A 22,174-nucleotide genomic window follows, 5' to 3' on the forward strand; every position below is an offset into this window, starting at 1 on the left:
TGGTTTCAGATCTGATGCTGGTTGAACAGATTTGATATCTGATTTGGATGTAATTGCTTCTTTTGCAGCAGTATCAGCAGTCTCATTACCTAAAAAGCCAACGTGTGAAGGAATCCAGATTATTGTTATGTTCGTTCCAGAAGAAATGAGACAGTTTGTTGCAAGATGTATAGCATGAACTAATGGCTGTTTGGAATATATATTTTTAATCGAGCCGATGGAGGACATTGAATCTACATATTGCAGTGATCTTGGCTTTAGTTTGGTTACATAAGCCTTTTAATGCTTACAGGATAGCGTACAGCTTTCCTATATGGAAAGAGGTGAATTGTGGAAGACAGAACGTCTGAATGATACTATTGGAAGTTATTACAGAATATCCGAATCTCAGTTTTAAATGCATCTGTGTAGAGAATCTCGTCATATGTTTGTGTTGACCAGCTCTAGGAAAGATTGCCTTAGAATTTGGCTATTGTTTTTATTTTTGTGATAATTATTAAGCAAAAGGGTAATTTTTGGTATAATATTAATCCAAGAAAGAGTTGATGACAGTATATGAGTATCTGTTATTGAAAAATCAACAGGTTGTGAAAGAGAAAGTCAAATTTGAGGTAATGTCTAATATTTATTGTAAAGCTCACAATTATAGGGTTTGTAAATTAGCTTATATATATTGAAATGATTTCAATATGTTAAAAAGGATACAACTTAAATGGATTTTTATATGAGTTTGTTGTTTATGAATTTCATGAAGCCATCACAATGTGGGTTCGACTCTGAAATAAAAGAGAGAAAAAGATTAGTAAATTGTTAAATAAATTAATTTTGACTTACCTGGTATAGTGTTAATAATTTCTGAATAGTATAGTTGCCTAGTGTATAGGTGAATCGTCTAAACCTTAAAAAGAACAAAAAAAGAAGAATTCTTAAAAAATATTTAAACATAGAAATTTTGAAAACGTCAGAAAATAAACTGTCAAGCAAGTCTATGGGAGCTAAATTAATAGGGGTTTTGTTAAATAAGAAATTACAATGATGTGGAGATGAAAAGAATAAATTGTATTAGCATTGTAATAGAATAAGTTTTATATCTGAACATTTTTTTTTTAAATTCCCAAATTAGATGTGATTAAAGTGATTATGAGAAATTAATGTGGATTGACAAATGTGTCAGAACAGGACAGTTTTATGGTTTAAAAAAAAAATAGAAGACGAAAAGAAAAAAGAACGTTGGTTGCTGTTAGCAACGGATAATGGATTTTGGAGAGGCCGACAAGAAATTTTGAAAGGAGAGTCCTGAAATTGTGGAATAGGTCGGGAGTGTTTTTTTAACTCGTCTAAAGAGAATTTTAGTTTTTCCACAGTTTCCACAGCAGAGATATCCAGAATTTGTTCCAGAGAGTAAGAGAAACAATTTAACTTATAAATTATTATTGGAGTACAGAAATGTCATTTAAATTGAGAAAATTAAAATTCATGAATTAACATAATTGCGATAGGCCTAAAAAAAATTGAAAATATTAATGATCATTAAATTAAAAATAGAATAGTACGTACCTTAACTTCCGAAGAGAGGATTGATATTCCAGTTTCACCAATTATTTTGCGAGTAGTTAGTTTTCTTTAAATAAATCAGAACTGTTTTAAAGTAAGGTTGGATAATAATTTTGGGGATCATTTGAAATTTTGATAATATTTGAATGCAAGTTAAAAGTCAGTGGAATAAAGTGTTCATTTTCTTTTCTTTATAGTTCATTTAAACACTTTATAAAGTTGCAATATTTATTTAGTTTTTAGGTACTTGTATAGAGTCTCCACATTTTGTAATAAAATTTTATTGTCACGACTCTAAACCACATTAAGATTTATACGATTCCTATTTTGTAAATTTTTAAAGGCAACCCAAGTTGCAGACGAATTTTATTGTTTATATTAAATTTGTTCAATATTAATAAATAACGTGCTTCATTTGGGTTAATTTATCAAAGGTCTAAAGTAAATTTTGGTTTAATTTCTTTTTGAACTCTACCAGGAGACTACAGAGTCGACGTCACACAGTGACAGATTGCTTAGAACACATAATTGAGCTAGCTGAGGTATATATTAAATTAAACAACGAACCACAGATTTTAAAAATTACAACATTTATTATAAATAAAAATAAAATTAATAAAATACAACTTTTTCAATATATATATATATATATATATATATATATATATATATATATATATATATATATATATATATATATATATATATATATAAGTTGTTGCCTGTGAAGCGAAAGGGGACCTGTTTCATAGCGAAGACGATATGTCAAGAGTCCTTAAATAAGTCTATGATGCTGACATGTATACAAAGCATCCATAATTCAGTCGAAAGCGAATGAGAGATCTGTATACCTTAATTAGGATATCTTCATCAGCTCCCCAGTGATGGTTTGCTAGAGATTTTAATACATTTAATCTAGTAAGCACTTAGCTTTGACGTTTGTAATCTTTGGGTGTCCATTTTAGTCTACTATCAAAAATTAAACCTAGTATCTTGTGTTCGTTAGCCACTGTGAGCGGAGTACTATTTAATGTAATTTGTGGTAATAATATGCTATGTGTTCTTCGACTGAATTTGAGTACTTTTGACTTTTTAGCAGAGAAATTAATACCCAAGCTTATAGGCCAAGAAGTTAGTTCATTTACTGCTTTTTTAATTAGATTTGTAGTTATGAACATATCTTTACCTTGGCAATATAAAATCAGGTCGTCAGCATATAAGTTGTACTGCACTGGGTTGTGAATATTGTTGCAAATATCATTAATAGTTATTATAAATAAAGTGGAACTTGGAATTGATCCTTGGGGTACCCCATTTTCCTGAAGGTAGGTCCCAGTAGAACGTAATAGTGTCGAAGGCGCTCTCGATGTCAAATGATGTTGCTATTAAATTTTGCTTATTTTGAAAGGCAGTTGTGATCTCTGTTTGTAACATTACCAAGTTGTTAACCGTGCTTCGAGATGGAAGGAATCCAGATTGAGCTGAATCTAAAATTTTGTCTTTTTCTAGATACCACATAAGTATTTTGTTTATTGGTTTTCCTAGCAGTTTACACAAAGTGCATGTCAGTGAAATAGGACGGTAAGAATTTGGATTATTCGGGGATTTGTCCTGTTTCTTAATTAGTATAACGATAGATTCCCTCCATAATATTGGAAATTTTTGATTGGTCCATATTATGTTGTACAGTATAAGAAGTTTTTACGGCAGATATGGGAAGATTTTTGAGGAATATGAAGGGGATGTTATCGGGACCTGCAGCTGAATTTTTGCAAGTTGAAAGATTATTTAGGAGTTCCTGTAGTATTAATTCATCCACACTCTTTCTAATGACACTAATTTCGTTAAAATCGGTTGATCCAAACCAAAGTTATAGGTATTTATCCACAAATACTTTCGCACTCTCCCCCACTCTTTATTTGAAAAAATAAGAAAAAAGTACTTAAACAGATTTGTGCAGAATTTAGGCCTCTTTCTAGTTTACTTATTTAACACTTGATATAATTGAGCATATTTCCCAAAAAACTGGTTTCCAAAGTTTTCTTCAGAGGTTACGCCCCCTAGCGGTTAACCCAGAAACTTGAAAGTTATTTCCAGCGATTTCTCCTGGCCACTTTTACTAAGGAATTTTTCTCCTAAAGTTGTAACATGAATAGTTTCTGATATATAGCCGAGAGATCGGCTTATTGGACCACCCGGTACATATATCAATATAAATATTAATGCAAAATTAAAGATAGAAAATAAGTCAGAAAATACATAAGAAATAAATTATCTTGAATAAAAGAAATATAATAATTTTAGTGTAAAATCAAATCGTACTGAAAATTGTACGAGGAATAAGTTCTGAAATTAATCATGTGTAATGTAATTTGTAGAAAAAAGAGCACAAGTCTAATTGTTTTCTCTTTATAGGTGGTTATGAATGTTCCTGTCACACAGGATACAAGTTGTCTTCAGATGATGCTAGCTGTCAAGATATAGACGAGTGTACCAACGATAACGGTAACTGTACACACATTTGCGAGAATATTGAAGGATCCTACTTTTGCAAATGTGAAGAAAACTATATGCTAGAAAGTGACAATCGCACTTGCAAAATTGTAGATCCGTGCTTAGAGGATAATGGAGGATGTTCACATGAATGTGTTAACAAAAACGGCGTTGCTGTTTGCAAATGTCCTAAAGGGCATACTTTGGAGGATCGAGATTGTTATCTTTTGGATCCGTGTTTGACCAATAACGGAGGTTGTAGTCACATCTGCGTTAATGCTAATTCCGTCGTGAGATGTGAATGTCCCAAAGAATATGAATTGGTAAATAGTACAACATGTATGAAAATTAATCTTTGTTCCATAAATAACGGTAACTGTTCGCATTTTTGTGAATTCATCGACGATAAAGTTAATTGTATGTGTCCAGAATTGTATTCGCTGGAAAATGGAACTCAGTGTATTGAGATTAATCCTTGTTTAGAAAATAATGGTGGTTGTTCTCATACTTGCATCTTCAAAAATCACAAACAATCATGTTCCTGTCCCCACACACACGAATTGCATAATACAACACACTGTTTTGAGAAAAATCCTTGTTTAGAAGATAATGGAGGGTGTTCTGATACATGTATATTTGAAAACAGTGTATTGTCATGCAGTTGCCCGAGAAATTACTATTTAGAAGGAAAAACCTGTTATCGAATTGACAGATGTCTTAAAGAAAATGGTGGATGTAGCCATATCTGCTTAACAGATGATGATGGTGATGTCAGTTGTATGTGTCCAGAAGGTTTTTTGCTGGGGGAAGATTTTAGTACTTGTCTACCACAAGATCCTTGCTTGATAAACAATGGTAAGTAAAATATTCGTATTAGTTTATTTTCTGGTTAAAACATTATTTTATTTAAAAGAAATAAATACAAATTATTTGGGAAAATATTTAGTATTTATTTTCATATTTTACATTTAATATTTTAATTACTATACTATAATATGATCTTACTTAATGGTATATTCCAACTACCTATTTACTTTAAAAGATATTATTTTCTTCTATTTAGTAAAATCTCATTGTCTGGCTAGCACATGTAGTCTGTTTTTAAGTTCAAAGATATTGACTTGTCTTTTGTTATTTGGAAATGATGTTGCTAGCACAGAAAACGCTGTAAAGAATCATATTTCTGTGATCATTTAGTTAGATTATCGCCATTCAAAAGCGCATTACAATATCGCTGATTTAGGGGGATGCACTTGTCCCATAGACCACCTAAGAATGGTCAGAGGGTTTTCTGACCATCTCAAGAAATATTTTAAGTCGAGACAGCGTACGAAAAGCATCCAGATGATCAGTTACGTTCTGAAACCAAATCTGAATATCCTAATATCTACTTCTACAGGAACTACATATAATTGAAGCGAAAGATCAAAATGTATCCAGACACGCAGAATCGTCCAAACAATACACTGATAACATGGATGAGAATGATGGAAAAGTATGGTGAGAAACTGATAACGATTGTTAATGGATAGAAAGAATAGTAAAAACCTTGGAGACTCAACACTTTACTTTATAGCTGCAACTCTTGTGATAATGACGAGGATCTTGTATAACTTATTTTCTCTGGCATGCTATATACATTATATGTACTATACGTCTCACGTCGTTTGATTTGATGTGTCGTATGCTAGTATTAGGCTAGTTGTTTATGTTGTACACAGTCAGAGGCCTTCTCCAGATCAATAAAACAAATTTACCTTATATTTGCCTTATGCTTTATATATAAAGAAAATAAGTCTATTATTATCCATAGTGTCATGGCAAATATCGTATTTTGCTATAGATTTATTAATAACGAAGAAGATGTGTTGACCTTTCGGCAGTCTCTTTGTTGGTTTTTTCTATCTGAATATATTCGTTATATTATCCCCTTTCATTTGCTTTATCGCATGTTAGGATACGATAAGTTGTTTGTTTTGTACTCAGACTGAGGCATTCTTTAAGTCAATAGATCAAAATTTGTCTTATAGTATAGTAAACCTATTTGTATTCATAGGGCCCTATGATATTTCGTATGTCACTATACCTTCATTAATATCTAATAAAGATCTGTGTAGTGTTCTTTAGGTAGTCTCCTTACTTGTTTTTTTTTTATCTTAATAGAGTCTTTATATCTTTTCCTTTAATGAAGACACTGTGTAATGCCGTTTTATTCGTCGACTTGTTTGTTTTTTCTATCTTAATATATTCTTTATATTCTTCTCTTTCATTTAACGCATCACACGCTTCAGTCGGACCAATAACAAAGGAGACATGATGTCAGTTAATGCCTATTCCCTATTTGTCTTTGTACTCGATTTGTTATTGTGACTTTTTTTAGCCACTTTTAACTTCATTTCTTATAAAATATGTCCTGAATCTACAGAATAGTGCTCGGCTTTTCAAAAAACCCTCTAAAGCCTTTATTTGTCTATGAATCTTTTTAGATATAGTAATTGTATCTGTTTTAGGTAACTGCTCCCATATTTGCAACTCTACTCAAAAGGAAACCATCTGCTCATGCCCTGAAGGTTACCGATTAAAGAACGAAACCCACTGCGAGAAATATAATCCTTGTTTACTAAACAATGGCGGCTGCTCTGATATTTGCGAAAATATTTTTGGTAAAGCTAGATGCTCGTGTCCTGATAACTATGTTCTCGAAGATGACTATACTTGCATCATAATTGATCCGTGCTTCGAAGAAAATGGAGGCTGTTCTCATTACTGTAAAAATATCGACGGAAAGGTAAGTCTTTTTTAAAATGATTGTGTTGCATATATTCTAAACAAGTTGTATTGTAGCCAATTGGCTTCAGTATTTATTTTCCATAACTATTTTACAAGTTCTCGAGACATCTTCAGGAGATCTGCTACATATAACAGTCCGCCGCTAGCACTTTAAACTCTTTATTTGGGCCTAGTATGCTCAGGGCTCTTCTATCAAGAATAAATCGAAACTTCTTATTAACAATTAACAGTAAGTTCTGTCGAAACTGCCTGATTGTGGTTAAGGTTAGTCTGTAGGGCCCTGATTAATGTCATGAAGACCAATTTGGGACAGACACAGAGTTCACGATTAAACAAGTGTTACCGGAAAAACAAGTACAGCTCAGTAGTCTGCAAACTAATTGTTATGGTGGGAATGCAGTTTTTTACGAATTGTTTGCAGAATTTTTCAGTTTTTTTATCCGATATAAATTTCGCGAAATATTTGACCGCCACGATTCTTTTAGAACATCAAGTATATCAAGCCAACTGTGGGGAAATCAATATGTTCAAATTTTATTCCGTCACAATAGAGGACGTAAATACTTATTAAATTGCATAAGACGAAATAGATGAAAATAAGACTATATTATTTAATGTAGTTTATGATGTGTTGATTGCATTTCACCAAACACTCATAATTTCATGATTTTGGAATTCTAGGAGTTTGTATTAATTCCTACATTGGAAGTATGTTATGTATCTACTATCATAACATGTAACTAATTTTAAAATTAAAATATGACATATTTATTTTAGCCAAAATGTTCCTGTCCTGACAGACACAATCTGGTAAACAAAACAACCTGTGTCCAAGTGAATCCATGTTTTATTAATAATGGTGGCTGTTCCCACGAATGTGCGACTGATGAAAACAATAATGTGATATGTCTTTGCCCCCAAGGGCAGGAGCTTGCTGGAAAAACCTGTATGCTCATTAATCCTTGCAATCACAAAAATGGTGGTTGCTCGCATATTTGTAGTAGTATAGAAGGGGCTGTTATCTGCAAATGTCCACCAGGTAAAGCTAATTACTTTTTATAAATGTTTTAGATCAATTCTAGGTAAGATGTCAGTTATAAAAAACGATGAAAACAGTGTTAATTAATTATCATCATCATCAATGGCGCTACAACTCTTCGTGAGTCTTTGCCGCGTTTACTATTGCCTTCCATGTTTGTCGGTGCTGTGCCAGTAATTCCCATTGTCGCACTCCCATTTTCTCTAGATCTTCATTTGACTGCATCTTTCCACCTTTTTCTAGGCCGCCCTACAGACCTTCTTCCCTCTGGCCTTTCCCAGAACTACAGTTAATTAATTATGCAATTAATTATTATACTCTTCTTTGTCGTGATACACTAACGCTTTAAGTTTGTTAAAATATTTTAATTAACAATAAACAAGTTATTTCTATCTATTCAGCACTTTAAATATTCTCAATAACCTTACCTTAGCCAGTTTATAGAAACATCGACTCTTGTTGAATCATCAAACACCTATTAGATGCGTACAGATTCGGCAGTAACTAATCGAATATTCGGGAATGTATAGACATTTAGTTTGCGTAGCAGATCTGAAGTTGTATTACATTATTCATCATCATTCTGGCTTTACAAACCTGTGTGGGTCCTAGCTTCATCAAGAATTTCTCTGCAGTCGTCCCTATCCATCGGTTTTCTCCGCCAAGCACGTATTCCCGTATTTCTCATGTCTTCATCGATGTTATCAAGGAACCTTGTTCTGGGTCTTCCTCTTCTTCTTTGACCAATAAGTCTATCAAAAAGCGTCTATCTAGCTGGGTCATTTTGTTTCATCCGCATTACATGCCCTATCCATCTCAAACGTTCTATCTTAATATGTTTTACGATATCAGGTTCCTGGTATATTCTATAAAGTTCGAAGTTGTATCGTCTTTTCTGCACTCTATTGTCATTCACTGCTCCATAGATTCGCCTTAGTACCTTTCTTTCGAAACATCCTAACATGGTTTCATTATTTTTTGTTAGAGTCCAGGTCTCTGAACTATATGTTAGGACTGGGCGTATTATTGTTTTGTAGAGTTTTATTTTTGTATTTCTCGATATAATTGTGGATTTAAGGCGGTGATTTAGCCCAAAATAGCATCTGTTGGCCGTACAAATTCTACGGTTTATCTCTGCGGTAGTATTATTTTCAGTGTTAAGGATCGCTCCCAGGTATACAAATTCGTTCACTGCTTCGATGACGTCGTTTTCTATAACCAGTGGTAGTAGGATTTGTGGTTGTGTGCTTATTTTCATATACTTCGTTTTGTTGGTGTTTATTATTACACCCATTTTTGTATCTGATTCTTTTAATGCTGCATAAGTCTCTCGTACAGCGTTTTCCGTTCTCCCAACAATATTGATATCATCAGCATAGGCCAGGATTTGTACTGATTTATTAAATATTAAACCAGTGGTTGTGATTTGTGACATACGTATTAATTTTTCCAGAGGCAGATTGGACAGTATACAGGAGAGAGGGTCTCCCTGGCACAGCCCGTTATTTGTTTTAAAAGGTTTAGACAGTTCCCCTGTATTCGTACTCTACATTCAACTTTTTCAAGAGTTAGTTTTGTTAAATTTAATAACTGATTTGGTATTCCTAGCTCGTTCATTGCTTTGAACATTTCTCTTCTATTCACAGAATCGTAGGCTGCTTTGTAGTCTATAAATATGTGATGAATATCAATGCCGTATTCCATTGTTTTTTCCAAAATTTGTTTCAGCGCTGACTTCTGCATTGTCTTGTGGTTGCCTTGAATTCTTTTCTGTTGATGTTAAGTTTTTTATAGAATGTTTTGAATTCTTTCTATCTGTTGAGGTTTCCTATATATTTTCTTAAGTTCCTTATTTAAGTGATTTCGTCTTTTTCTTTTGTGTTTCCTCTTTTCTTCTCTTCTCTTTGTCTGGTAATTATATTTCATATAATCATATTTCATCTTTTATTGCTGCTTTAATATCTTCCTTTATTCTGGTACAGTAGGAGTGTTTACGTGTCTGGTCTTCTTCATTTACATTTTGATTCCTTAGCGTGTTGGGGAAGTTTTCCGAGTATCGTTCGGACTTCCGCCACTCTTGCGATATTATTCCCGTATCGTGGACCGTGTTGAAGAACAAGACACCCTAACTATGTTTTTATGGTGCTACAGCGACGGAAAACGACGGAATCATTAATAATTGGTATACCAGTACCACTTTGTAAGCCAATTTTAAATATGATCATATGGCAAATAATACTTAGTTGAAAGCTCAATCTATGTCTCTAATAAGTTCCTTATTTAAGTGGTTTCATTTTTTTATATATCCTCTTTTCTTCTCTTCTCTTTTTTTGGCAATTCTCTATAGTTGTTCTAGTTTGTCGGGTAAGCATCTTTCTGTAGGCTTCATTTTTTTCTTTTGTTGCATTCTTGCATTCATCGTCAAACCAAGGTTTTTTACGAGCACAAATTTCTGTTCCTATTTCATCTTTCGCTGCCGCTTCAATGTCTTCCTTTATTTTGTCCCAGTAGGTGTTTATATCTGTCTGGTCTTCTTCATTTACATTTTGATTCCTTAGCCTGTTGGTGATGTTTTCTGAGTACCGTTCTGCAATTATCGCATCTCTCAGCTTTTGCATATTCCATTTTTTTCTATCTATTTTATTTTCTTTACTGATGTTTGAAATTCTAGCTCTCAATATTAAGATCACTAAGCAATGATCTAAGTCTACGTTTGCGCCTATATAACTTCTGAAGTTTATTACGTCTGTCCCATGCCTTGAATATATTAAGATGTGATCAATACTACTCGTTGTTCTTCCATCAGGAGAGGTCCACGTTACCTTGTGTATGTTCTTGGGTTCAAAATAGGTGCTAGCGACTGTCATATTATTTCTGCTGCTAAGTTTATCTGTCGTAATTCATTATCGCTACTGATGTTGTGTAGGCTATGCTTTCCTATCGTGGGCATGAAAACTCGCTTTCGTCCTATTCTTGCATTCATGTGACCTAATATAATCTTAATGTCATTTCTGGGACATTTCCAGTAGGCTTGCTCTAGGTCTTCGAAGAACTGTTCTTTTATGTCCTCTGGTTTGTCATCAGTTAGGGCATGTGTATTGATCAAACTGTAATTAAAGAATTGCCCTTTTAGCGCAAATAGCACATTCTTTAAATTCAATAATAAGGCCTTTTGTTCTTTGGTTTACAATAAATCCCACCCCATACATCTATTGGAGTGCTAGTTCCCGTCCACCGCATTTCCTGCAGTGCTAAAACATCTACTTTGTACGTATTCACTTTGTCTAGTAAATATGTGAGTGCTCCAGTTTGGTACAGGGTCCGGTTATTCCATGTTTCTAATCTCAATTCCATTTTTCTGTGAGTTCTGTCCAGCTGACAGTTCCTGAGGTTCTGTAACATATGTTTTTTTACAGGAAGAGGTTGTCAGCCTCTAACCCAACCCCCAACCTGGAGAGCCAGTGGCTCTTCTGTTAGGGTTGCCATACCTTAGTCTGTTTTGATTCGCGGTTGGTATTTTTATTTTTCAACTAGCCCCCAATAGCCCGCAATAACCAAAGCAGAGACAGAATCGGTCAGAACATCACCATAGATGACTTTAACTTTGAGCGCGTTAGAGAATTCAAGTATCTTGGAACAACAATAACTGAAGACAATAACGGATCACAAGAAATAAACATCAGGATCCAGGCCGGCAACAGATGTCTTTTTGCCCTCCAAAACCTTATAAAATCGAAACAACTAACAAGACGTACGAAGATACAGGTCTATAAAATAATCATACGACCCGTTGTGATGTATGGAAGCGAAACATGGACGATAACAAAGACAAACGAAGAGAGACTATGTGTTTGGGAAAGAAAAATCCTAAGGAAGATCTTTGGCCCTGTGCTGGCTGAAGCATCAGAACAATATAGGATAAGAACTAACAAAGAGCTCGAAGAAGTTTACCCAGACGCCAACATCATAAAAGAAATAAAGTCCAGAAGACTCCAATGGGCAGGACACCTCAGAAGACATTCTAACGAACGAACAGTAAGACTGGTGTGGGAGGAAGTTCCAACTGGAAGGAGACCACGCGGACGTCCTCGTCTCCGGTGGCGAGATAATATAGCAGGAGACCTAAGCACTATGGGCGTGGAGAATTGGATGGAGGTTGCTCAAGACAGAAAACAGTGGAGGCATGTTGTCGAGTCGGCTAAAACCCACGAAGGGTTGTAACGCCACGGAGTAAGTAAGTAACTAGCCCCCGTCCCTATGACCGGTTAGGTCGTTCCGGTTAGACTCCACACGGATGTATTACAATCTTACTATTCTTCAATATTCGTATTCTCTTTTAAACCCTTACTTCTCGGCCACTTGTAAATCAACGAATCCCAATACAAGTAAATATATTTGTGTTAGTTTCTAAGAGAACAAAAAATCATAATTTATTTTGAATTCTAGTCTATGTAAAAATTATCTGCTATATAGAAATTGTCAATATGAATATTCGTCAAAATGGTGTGAATATAAATATTTTATTTTCATTTTAAATAAATTTATAGCTTACTGTAAGTATATTTATAGGCCATGAGCTGATAGACAAAACCTGTTTTAAAGTAAATCCATGTTCAATAAATAATGGAGGTTGTTCCCATGGCTGTAGTAATTCCAGAGGTCAAGCAAAATGTACCTGCCCACCAGGATATAAACTGTTTGGTAAATATTTTTACAAAATGATTTTAAATCTCGAGCACTCACCGAAATAATATTAACAGTTTTAAGGTATTAGAAATGCGATTAAAACACTTAAATTTTATTTATGTTTATGTGTTTTTCACTTTCATAAAAAAATCATTTATTTTCACCTAAACTTTGATTTGGAAACGGTCATAATTTGAAACCAAATAAAAACAATTTGTTTTATTTTGACTAGGCTATAAAATTACCGAGTATTTTCACTGGAAGAATAACAATCGATATATTTTAAAATGATTAAAGCCACAAAATTTAAATCATTGTAAAACTTTATCCTACTATATTTAGAATAATATCAACACCAGATCATTGTAAAAATCTCAAAAAAAGTAGAATTCTTACAACCGATTGGAAACAATTTTTTTTGTAGTAAAATTTATTTAGTGTGCTAGAATAGTTTTCAAAAAATATTGATCATTTTTTTAAGGTAAAACTTGCATGGATCAAAATCCCTGCACCAAAAACAACGGAGGCTGCTCCCACATCTGTCACAATAAGGAAGGAAAACGGGAATGTTCATGTCCACCAGGATATCTTTTAAGACCAAATAAAAGGGTGTGTAAAGAAATCAACGAATGTCGTGTCAACAGAGGCGGCTGCTCCCACGGTTGCAGAAATCTTCCGGGATCATTCCAATGTACGTGTCCTCATGGATTGCAACTGGAAGATGTTAAAAACAGAACTTGTATAGATGTAGATGAGTGTTTGGTTAACAATGGAGATTGTGAAATGATCTGTAGGAACTTTAAAGGGGGATTTAAATGTGACTGTCCCGAGGGATACTCTCTTCAAGTAAGTGTTGAATGTTCTTTCACTTTGGTATTTTGAATACTGTTTTTTGAGATTATCTGCATTCATCGTTTTTTTCAATCATACAACTAAATATTTTAGACTTTACCTTTAATAAACTGATTCTTTCAATAGAACCATCTTCCCCCAAGATACTTATTCTGGTACATTGTTTTTTTGGCAATTTTATTTGTCAGAATTATAATTTGGTTAAATATGTACCGGGTGGCTAACCAATAACAGCTCTCATCCATATCTCTTATAAAAATAAACATTTTTATAACAGAAGTGGTCTCTAGAAAAACCGTTACCGCTAGATGGAGTAATTAAATGACGAAAAATCAAAAAACAAAATTTTATAAAATTTATCAATCTGGAAAGCACTGGAAATATATTCATTGTATTTATAGCAAAATTTTGCGTGCACTTGGATTCATAAGTTTTGGTCTGTCTTTTAGTAAGAGGGATAGGAAGAGAGGGAAGTTTGTTATAGAAAAATGCCTATAACTTCGGTTCTACTCGACCGATCTTTACAAAGTTAATCTTGTTTCAAACAGCTCTTTTCCGGTAATAAAGAAATCGTATTTATTCTTATCCAATTAGGAACAAATTTAATAAGTAAAGTGCACACCAGAAGGCGCTACTTTTTGCTTTTTGTAAATCTAGTTGTCTCTTAAAAATTTTGAAGCAAAGTATGCAACTTTACCTATGGATTATTAAAGGAAAACAAATTACCAACACCGAGATATTTTAATATCCAATTAAATTTTTTATTCCAACCCTAATGCCTAACCAAAATTAAGAAATTTAGTCTTATTGGAAGCACTCAACATTGGCCTATATGTAATGATTTAATCTTTGGTGCTAATAGTTACTGTCGCCGTTAGAGGGCATTGAATAATTTTTACAACATTTTACAAATACACATCGATTTGTTTTATTATTTTCAGATGATTTTTTTTCATGTAAAAACAACCTAACGCCCTCTAGAGGTGGTGATAAAAATAATATGAAAGTAGCTTGAATTACTACAGATAGGTCCAAGATACAGTTTACTTCTTTTACATCTTCTATAGTTCATTTGAATATACAATATTTAAAGCATTCTTTCATATAATATTGTCCAGAGAAAACATAGATTTTCAAAGAACAAAAAATAGGGCTCTGCAGAGCACTTTATTTATTATATTTTTTTAGTTATATTTTTGTCATTATTGGGAAATAGCTGTTTTTAAAAAGACCAAACAGAATCGAAGTTAAAGGATGTAACGCAACTTGTCTGGATGTGGAGGGGGGGGGGATGAAAAGAGAAGAATAAAATCCAGGTGCAAGTTAATTTACCTTGCAAACCGGCGCTAAGGTGTTTTGACGGACACAACGGTGAGCTTTGGTTCGTGGGTCAATGGATTTCTAAATGGAGTATATTTAAAACATTTAGGGGAATTGAGATGTACCATTGAAAATAAGTGAATTTGGTACTAAACGAAAGGTGAAAAATAAAGGGCGATACCTAGTCCTTTTTCGAGGAACGGGGAAAACTCGACACTTGACCTATAAGAAGATCGATTCAAGAAGGATAAAAAATAGACTAAAGCTCTAAAAAACATTTGCTATGCATATATAGTCAAAAAAAAAAACAAACACACTTACCTTATAATCTCTCTCTCTAGAATTTCTATTGGATTTACGGAATGTTAACAAGTTAGCCAAGTAATCATAAAAAAAATAAAACAGATAGCAAAAAGACAAAAATACAAATTTAAATAGTTCTAAAATTAGATGGAATACCTTTAAAACTGGGTAAAACTGCAAAATGAATTCAAATTGTAAAATTTAACAAAAACACTTAAGCTTTACCTCAGTTACAGCATACTATCATGATATTATAGGCATTATATCTGACCATCTATAAAAATTGTTTACATATTAATTAGCTGAACAAAAGGGCACAACAATTTAATTTGATCACCAGAGCACTGACATGCAATCTGTTATCTGTTAGGCTTTATTTACAAACAAAGATTATTAGGGGATACCAGAAAATTTTAAAATGCAAACCACTTCTTCTTCTTCTTTTTCTTCTTTTTTATGTAGACATGACTCTGTCTGTTTTTCAGTGTGCCTCCAGTAAGTTGTCGTTCCATCGTTTTCGTGGTTTTCCTACTGATCGTCTTCCTATTGGGGAATCGTCTCTTGTCGTCTTCTACTCTATTTGTTATCATTCGGCTTATATGAAATTACCGAGGATACCGGACCACCAATATTAAGAGAAGAAGTCATCTATGCCATCAAAAACACAAAAGAGGCTACTGGACCAGATGATGTGCCAATCGAATTATTAAAGCTCATCGATGAAGATGTTATTGATTTATTGGTTGAACTCTTTAATCTAATATATCACACTGCCACAATCCCCAGACAATGGCTGCAATCGACCTTTGTAGCAATTCCCAAAAATCCAAGTGCAACAACTTGCTCAGATCACAGAACAATAGCTTTAATGAGTCACACACTTAAAACATTTTTAAAAATAATTCACAGCAGAATTGTTAAAACTCTTGAATATGAAATTAGTGACACACAATTTGGCTTTAGAAATGGTATGAGTACAAGAGATGCTTTGTTCGGCTTGAATGTGCTGGCTCAGAGATGCATGGATATGAATCAGGGCATGTACTTATGTTTTGTAGACTTTGAAAAGGCATTTAATAAGGTTCAACATAAAAAGCTTGTAGATATATTAAAAAGCAAAAATATTGACAGTCGTGATATGAAAATTTCTAATTTATATTGAAATCAAACTTCCAAGGTAAGAGTTGACAACCAGTGCACCCAAAATATCAAAATACAGAGAGGAGTCCGCCAGGGTTGCGTGCTGTCACTACTACTTTTCAATGTCTACAGTGAAGCGGTATTTCAAAAAGCGCTCTCAGACTCAATAGAAGGTATATCTATCAATGGAGAAGTTTTGAATAACTTACGTTTTGCAGACGATACAGTAATAATGACGGAGAACAACAATGATTTACAGAACGTAATGCAATGCCTTAATGAACGCTGTCATGAGTACGGACTGAAGATAAATTTAAAGAAAACTAAATGCATGATCATGACTAAATCTGCACATGCAAATATCCAACTGATTATTGAAGATACTGCAATTGAGAGTGTTGATAACTATAAATACTTAGGAACATGGATAACATCAGATGTAGACCAAACCAAAGAAATTAGGACACGCATTGAAATAGCACGTGCATCATTCATTAAACTTAAAAAGTTTCTTTGTTGTCGGGATATAAGGTTAGAACTACGCCTGAGAATGCTTCGATGTTACGTGCTCTCTACTCTTCTGTATGGCTTGGAAGGGTGGACACTAAAACAAGTCCATCTGAATAAGTTGGCCGCCATTGAATTTTGGTGTTACAGAAGAATCCTAAGAATATCATGGATTCAAAGAATGTCAAACGTGGAAGTAACTAGAAGGATAGGAAATGAGGCGGAAATAATATTAACTATCAAAAGACGAAAACTTGAGTACTTAGGACATGTGATGAGAGGGCAAAAATACGCATTATTACAAATTATTATGCAAGGCAAAATCCGAGGAAAGCGAAATGTGGGAAGACGAAGAATATCCTGGCTTAAGAACTTAAGGGAATGGTTTGAATGCAGTAGTGTAGAACTTTTTAGAGCGGCAGTCAACAGAGTCCGCATAGCCATGATGATTTCCAACCTTCGATAGAAGATGGAACTTAAAGAAGAAGAAGAAGGCTTATGTGATCGTTCTATTCTGCTCGTCTATTTCTTACCCAGTTCTTGATGTTCTCGACCTTGCACCTATGTCGTATATCTGTACTTCTAGCTCTGTCCCATAGTGTCTTATCATCAATTTTTCTAAGTGTTTTCATTTCTGCTGTTTCTAACATCCTTTTTGTCCTCTCTGTGTCAAGTCGTATTTCTGCCGCGTATGTCATTATTGGTCTGATGACTGTTTTGTAAATTCTGCCTTTCATTTCTTTCACACTCTATATTGTTTCATTTAGGCAGCCTGCAGCTCTGTTTGTTCTATTCACTTGATCTTCCACTTCAGTTTCGAGCTTTCCGTAGCTAGATAATGTGATGCCTAGATATTTAAACTGCATCACTTGTTCTATTATCTGACCTTCCAACTCCAATTTACATCTGAGTAAATTTGCTGTTGTAACCATGCATTTTGTCTTTTTTGGGGAAATTAACATGTGAAATTTTCTGGCGGTTATATTAAATTGGTGCAGCATACGTTGTAAATCGTCTTCACTTTTGAGAAAGTAGTATTGCGTCGGCGTCGTCTGCATAGCAGATTATTTTAAGTTGTTTTTCTACCATTTGGTATCCTTTTTAGTTCTTACTTTTTTTATTTCATTCATAATCAGGTTGAATAGTAGAGGACTTAGGGAATCTCCCTGTCTTATCATATTGCCAGCTTCAATAGGGTCGGTTAGTTCTGCCTCCACTTTTACTTTTATTATGTTGTTATAGTAAATATTTTCGATTGTTTTGATTATTCCTAGAGGTATCTCTCTTGCGTACAATAAGTGAATAACGTCCTTTAATTTGACCCGGTCAAATGCCTTTTTAAGGTCCACGAAACATAGATATGCCGGTTTGTTGTATTCTAATGATTTCTCTTGCACTTGCCTCATTATAAATATAGTGTCGGTGCATGCTCTTCACCTTGTTGTTCTTCTGCTAGTGTAATAATTTCAATCAGTTTATTTGTTATCACTTTGATTGTTAATTTTAGTGCGGTGCTTAATAAATTAATTCCTATGTAATTTTCCGGGTCCGATTTGTCTCCCTTTTTGAAAAGAAGTATTAGGATGCTTGATCTCCATTCTTGAGGAATTCTGTTTTGTTCTGTTATTTTTTGGATTAGTTTTAATAGTTGTTTGGTCAGATCCGGTCCACCGTACTTTAGTTCGTTTGGTATTCTGTCCTCTATAGAGATTACGAAGCAGAGGAGCAAGCTGGTTTTAGAGCTGGGCGATCCACAGTAGACCACTTGTACTCTATTACGGAAGTTATTGAGAAAAAAACAGCCGTCAATAAAGAAGTTCACCTGGTGTACATAGACTTACAAAAATCATATGACAGTGTACCCCTCAGTAAACTATGGTTAACCCTACAGCAAACCAACATTAAGCATGGTCTTATCAAAGCAGTCCAAAGTCTGTATAATGGAACGACTGCAAAAATTAAAACTGGATCAAGGATATCTGAGGGATTTAAGGTCACGAAAGGACTAAAGCAGGGTTGCTGTATTTCGCCTACTTTTTTCAAAATTTATCTGAAACAAGCACTCAAGCTGTGGAAAAGAAAATGTAATGGCACGGGAATCCCCCTCAACGACGAGACTACACTGTACACCTTATGTTTCGCTGATGACCAAATACTGATTGCTCAGGATCATGACGACTTGAGTTACATGACTCGGAAGCTAATAGAAGAATATAACAAATGAGGTCTCGAAGTCAACATTAAGAAAACTAAAACCATGTATATTGGAGGGACAAAGCAGTCCATTATATTAAACGATGGGGTAGCAATTAGACACTGTGATGAATACAAGTACCTGGGTATGAAGATAACTCAAGATAGAATACTCGATGCTGCTATAAAAGACAGAAACATACAGGGTAGAAAAGCCATATCCATGATGAACGGCATTCTGTGGACCAAACAATATCTAAAGCGAACAAACAACTCATATACAACACCATACTTAAAAGTGTAATCACATATGGCAGTGAAGTTTGGCCAATGAAACAAAGAACAGAGAAACTGTTACTAGCAACAGAAATGGACTTCTGGAGAAGAGCAGCAGGCAAATCAAGAAGAGATCTGATACCAAATGAGAGAATACGAGAAATAATGGGAGTCAAGCATACAATAGTTGATGACATAAAAACAAAACAGTTAATATGGTACGGCCATGTACAGAGAATTCCAGATGACAGGATTCCGAAACATATTTTGGCGTGGACACCATAGAGAAGAAGAAAAAGAAGAAGGCCGAGAAGAAGCTGGAGAGAGGAAACTGAAAAAGAACTAGAGGAAAGAGAAATCCCTCCAGGCCTATGGTTAAATAGAGAAGAATGGCGGTTAGGAGTCGGAAGGCGTCGGAGAACGCTGTGAACCGATAGTAGTAGTAGGTATTCTGTCCTCTTCTGATGATTTTCTATTTTTTAATTTCCTTAATGCTTCCTTTACCTCTTCCTCCTCAATATTTTTTTCTTCGCTTGTTGTCACCTCTGATGCTGGTGGTTCATTATCGTCACCTTTAGCAAATAGGGATCGAAAGTAGTCTTTATTTTTTCTTCGTCCTCCGATCATTCTCCATATTTCTTTTTGAGTTTCGTAGAAGTCGTGTTCCATCTGTTTTGAAAAGTTCTGCCATTATTCCCTTTTTATTTGTCTAACTAAAGCATTCGTTTAATTTCTGATTCGTTTATAGTGGCCTGTTGTATTTGTTGTGTTTAAACCATGGTGTTTTCTCTAATAGTTCATTATCGGCGATGTTTTCTGATATTCTTTTTTTGTATAAGTGTTCCGTGGATTCCGTATTTAGACCTTCGACTTTGATTTTTCTTTGTGATGGCGCATTTCTCTTGTTCGTAAAGTATTTCAGGATGATTCTTAGTTTACATAATATTAGGCTATGGTCGCTACCTACATCTGCTGAGTTGAGGCATCTTACGTCGATTATTTTCGATGGATGTATATCTCTGTTGATGTAATGTATATTTTTGTTTGTCTTTGTGGTCAAAAAATGTGTTGTTTATTCTAAGTTCGTTATTCGTGAAGAAGTTTATCATCAGTTCTCCATTTTCGTTTTTAACATCCTCGTTATGTTTTTGCTTAATTCCGGGTATTACTTGCTATTCGATTGTCTATTCGATCGTTAAAATCCCCCAATATTATCATCTTCCCTCTGACTTGATCTACTACTTGTTGTAATTGGTCATAAAACGTTTCCCTTGTTGTTTAAGGTTTGTTATTTTCTAGGCCGTATTCTCCGATGATCTCCACTGACTTTTAATTTGGTAAATTTTTGTAAAATTTTGCTTTTTTATTTTTTGTTACGTAATTACTCCATTTAGTGGGAGACCTATAACTTTGTAAATAATTTCCAGGATTTTTTCGAGGAAATTTTTGGTATATTTTGTTTATTCTGAGCCTGTATTATAATCCATTCTCGGGGTATGGCCAAAAGCCGTTCTTAGTTGGCCAACCGGTACTTACCCTAAGAATCGAACACTAAGATACTTAGTTATAAATAAATATTGTCAAAGCTGTGATTTTTGAATAATATAGTAAAGAGAATTAATATAAAAATTAATTCGTAAATGTTTTCATACTTGTGAAGGAAACCAGCAGACAAACTATATACTGTAACTGTAGGTCCTTACATTATATTAATATTTCATGATGATTGTTCATGGTGACATTTAGATACGAGATTACATTTAATACCAAATTTTATGGAAACTGTCATATTACCTTAGTTTATAAATCGTAATTACCCACTAATTATTTCAGTTGAATGTTTATATATATTAGTATACTTTTAAAGTCTACACTGATGTTTTGTAGAGAGATAAAAGATCTTGCAGAATGGCGAAGGTAGCTCATTGTAGAGTCCCTCCAGCTCCTTCGAACGGAGTTATTCGATGCTGGGACAAGTCCGAGATGGGTTCTTTTGTACCTTCAGGAGCAAAATGTAATGTGTGGTGCAACGAAGGCTATAAACTGATGGGAGATTCGCAGATGATATGCGGTGATTCTGGAAGCTGGGGAGAAAATGAACCACAATGTTTAGGTAATTTCAATAATTATTTTAAGAATGAAAATGGCATTTATATTTATGCAATAACAAATACATATTGTTACACTTCTTTATAATTACTTTTATTCAAAATAACAAACAATATTACAATGCTTATCATATAACTTTAACTGAATGACAACTATTCAAAAACTCAATTACTACTGTTATTAAACTGTCAACTGACTTTTTTTGTATGGAATGATATAACCCGGAAATGATATAAAGAGAGCAGAAATACCACAGGACTGGAAGAAAGACATTATACTGCCAATACACAAAAAGGACGACAAGAGAAACTGTAATAATTACCGAGGTATTACTATATCAAGTATTCCTGGAAAGGTATTCGCAAGAATAATAGAAACAAGAATAAAAACCCAAATAGAACCAACTGTGAGACCGCAAGACCACATATTCACAATAAGACAAATAAGTGAGAAAGTAATCAATAAAAATAGAGAAATACATATATGCTTTATTGATCTGGAAAAGGCGTTTGACAGGATACAAAGAAAGACGTATGGAGGACATTAAAGGAAAGAGGAGTTGACAGGATAACAATTGATGTTATAAAGGATATGTACAATAATAATACAAATACGGTGAGAACCAACAACAAGGAATCCGAAGAATTTACTACAAGTCAAGACGTCAAACAGGGATGCATGTTGAGCCCACTGCTGTTCTCAGTGGTACTGGATGAAACAATAAAGAAAGCCAAGAGAATAATGAAAAACTAACATTAGGATACTGGCAAATGAAACAGACTCAACTATCAAAGCTTCTATTTGCAGACGACATGGTTTTGATAGCAGAAAACAGATAAGACCTACAGAACAACCTTGAAATCCTAGAAGAAGAAGAAGAGAAAACAAAAACAATGATAATTTCAAATAAGA

General features: G+C 34.1%; 1 protein-coding gene across 1 annotated transcript in view; it reads left to right on the forward strand.

Annotated features, from left to right (window-relative positions):
• Positions 1-22,174, forward strand: part of LOC140450324 (uncharacterized) — a 205,740-nt gene that overhangs the window by 156,647 nt on the left and 26,919 nt on the right. Inside the window, exons 8-13 of the mRNA XM_072543901.1 lie at positions 3,970-4,902; positions 6,558-6,835; positions 7,615-7,876; positions 12,446-12,577; positions 13,044-13,408; positions 21,041-21,266. Coding sequence (XP_072400002.1) covers positions 3,970-4,902; positions 6,558-6,835; positions 7,615-7,876; positions 12,446-12,577; positions 13,044-13,408; positions 21,041-21,266 — 2,196 coding nt within the window. The remainder of the gene's footprint in view (positions 1-3,969; positions 4,903-6,557; positions 6,836-7,614; positions 7,877-12,445; positions 12,578-13,043; positions 13,409-21,040; positions 21,267-22,174) is intronic.

This window comes from Diabrotica undecimpunctata, chromosome 9, assembly GCF_040954645.1.
Source record: "Diabrotica undecimpunctata isolate CICGRU chromosome 9, icDiaUnde3, whole genome shotgun sequence".
NCBI lineage: Eukaryota > Metazoa > Arthropoda > Insecta > Coleoptera > Chrysomelidae > Diabrotica > Diabrotica undecimpunctata.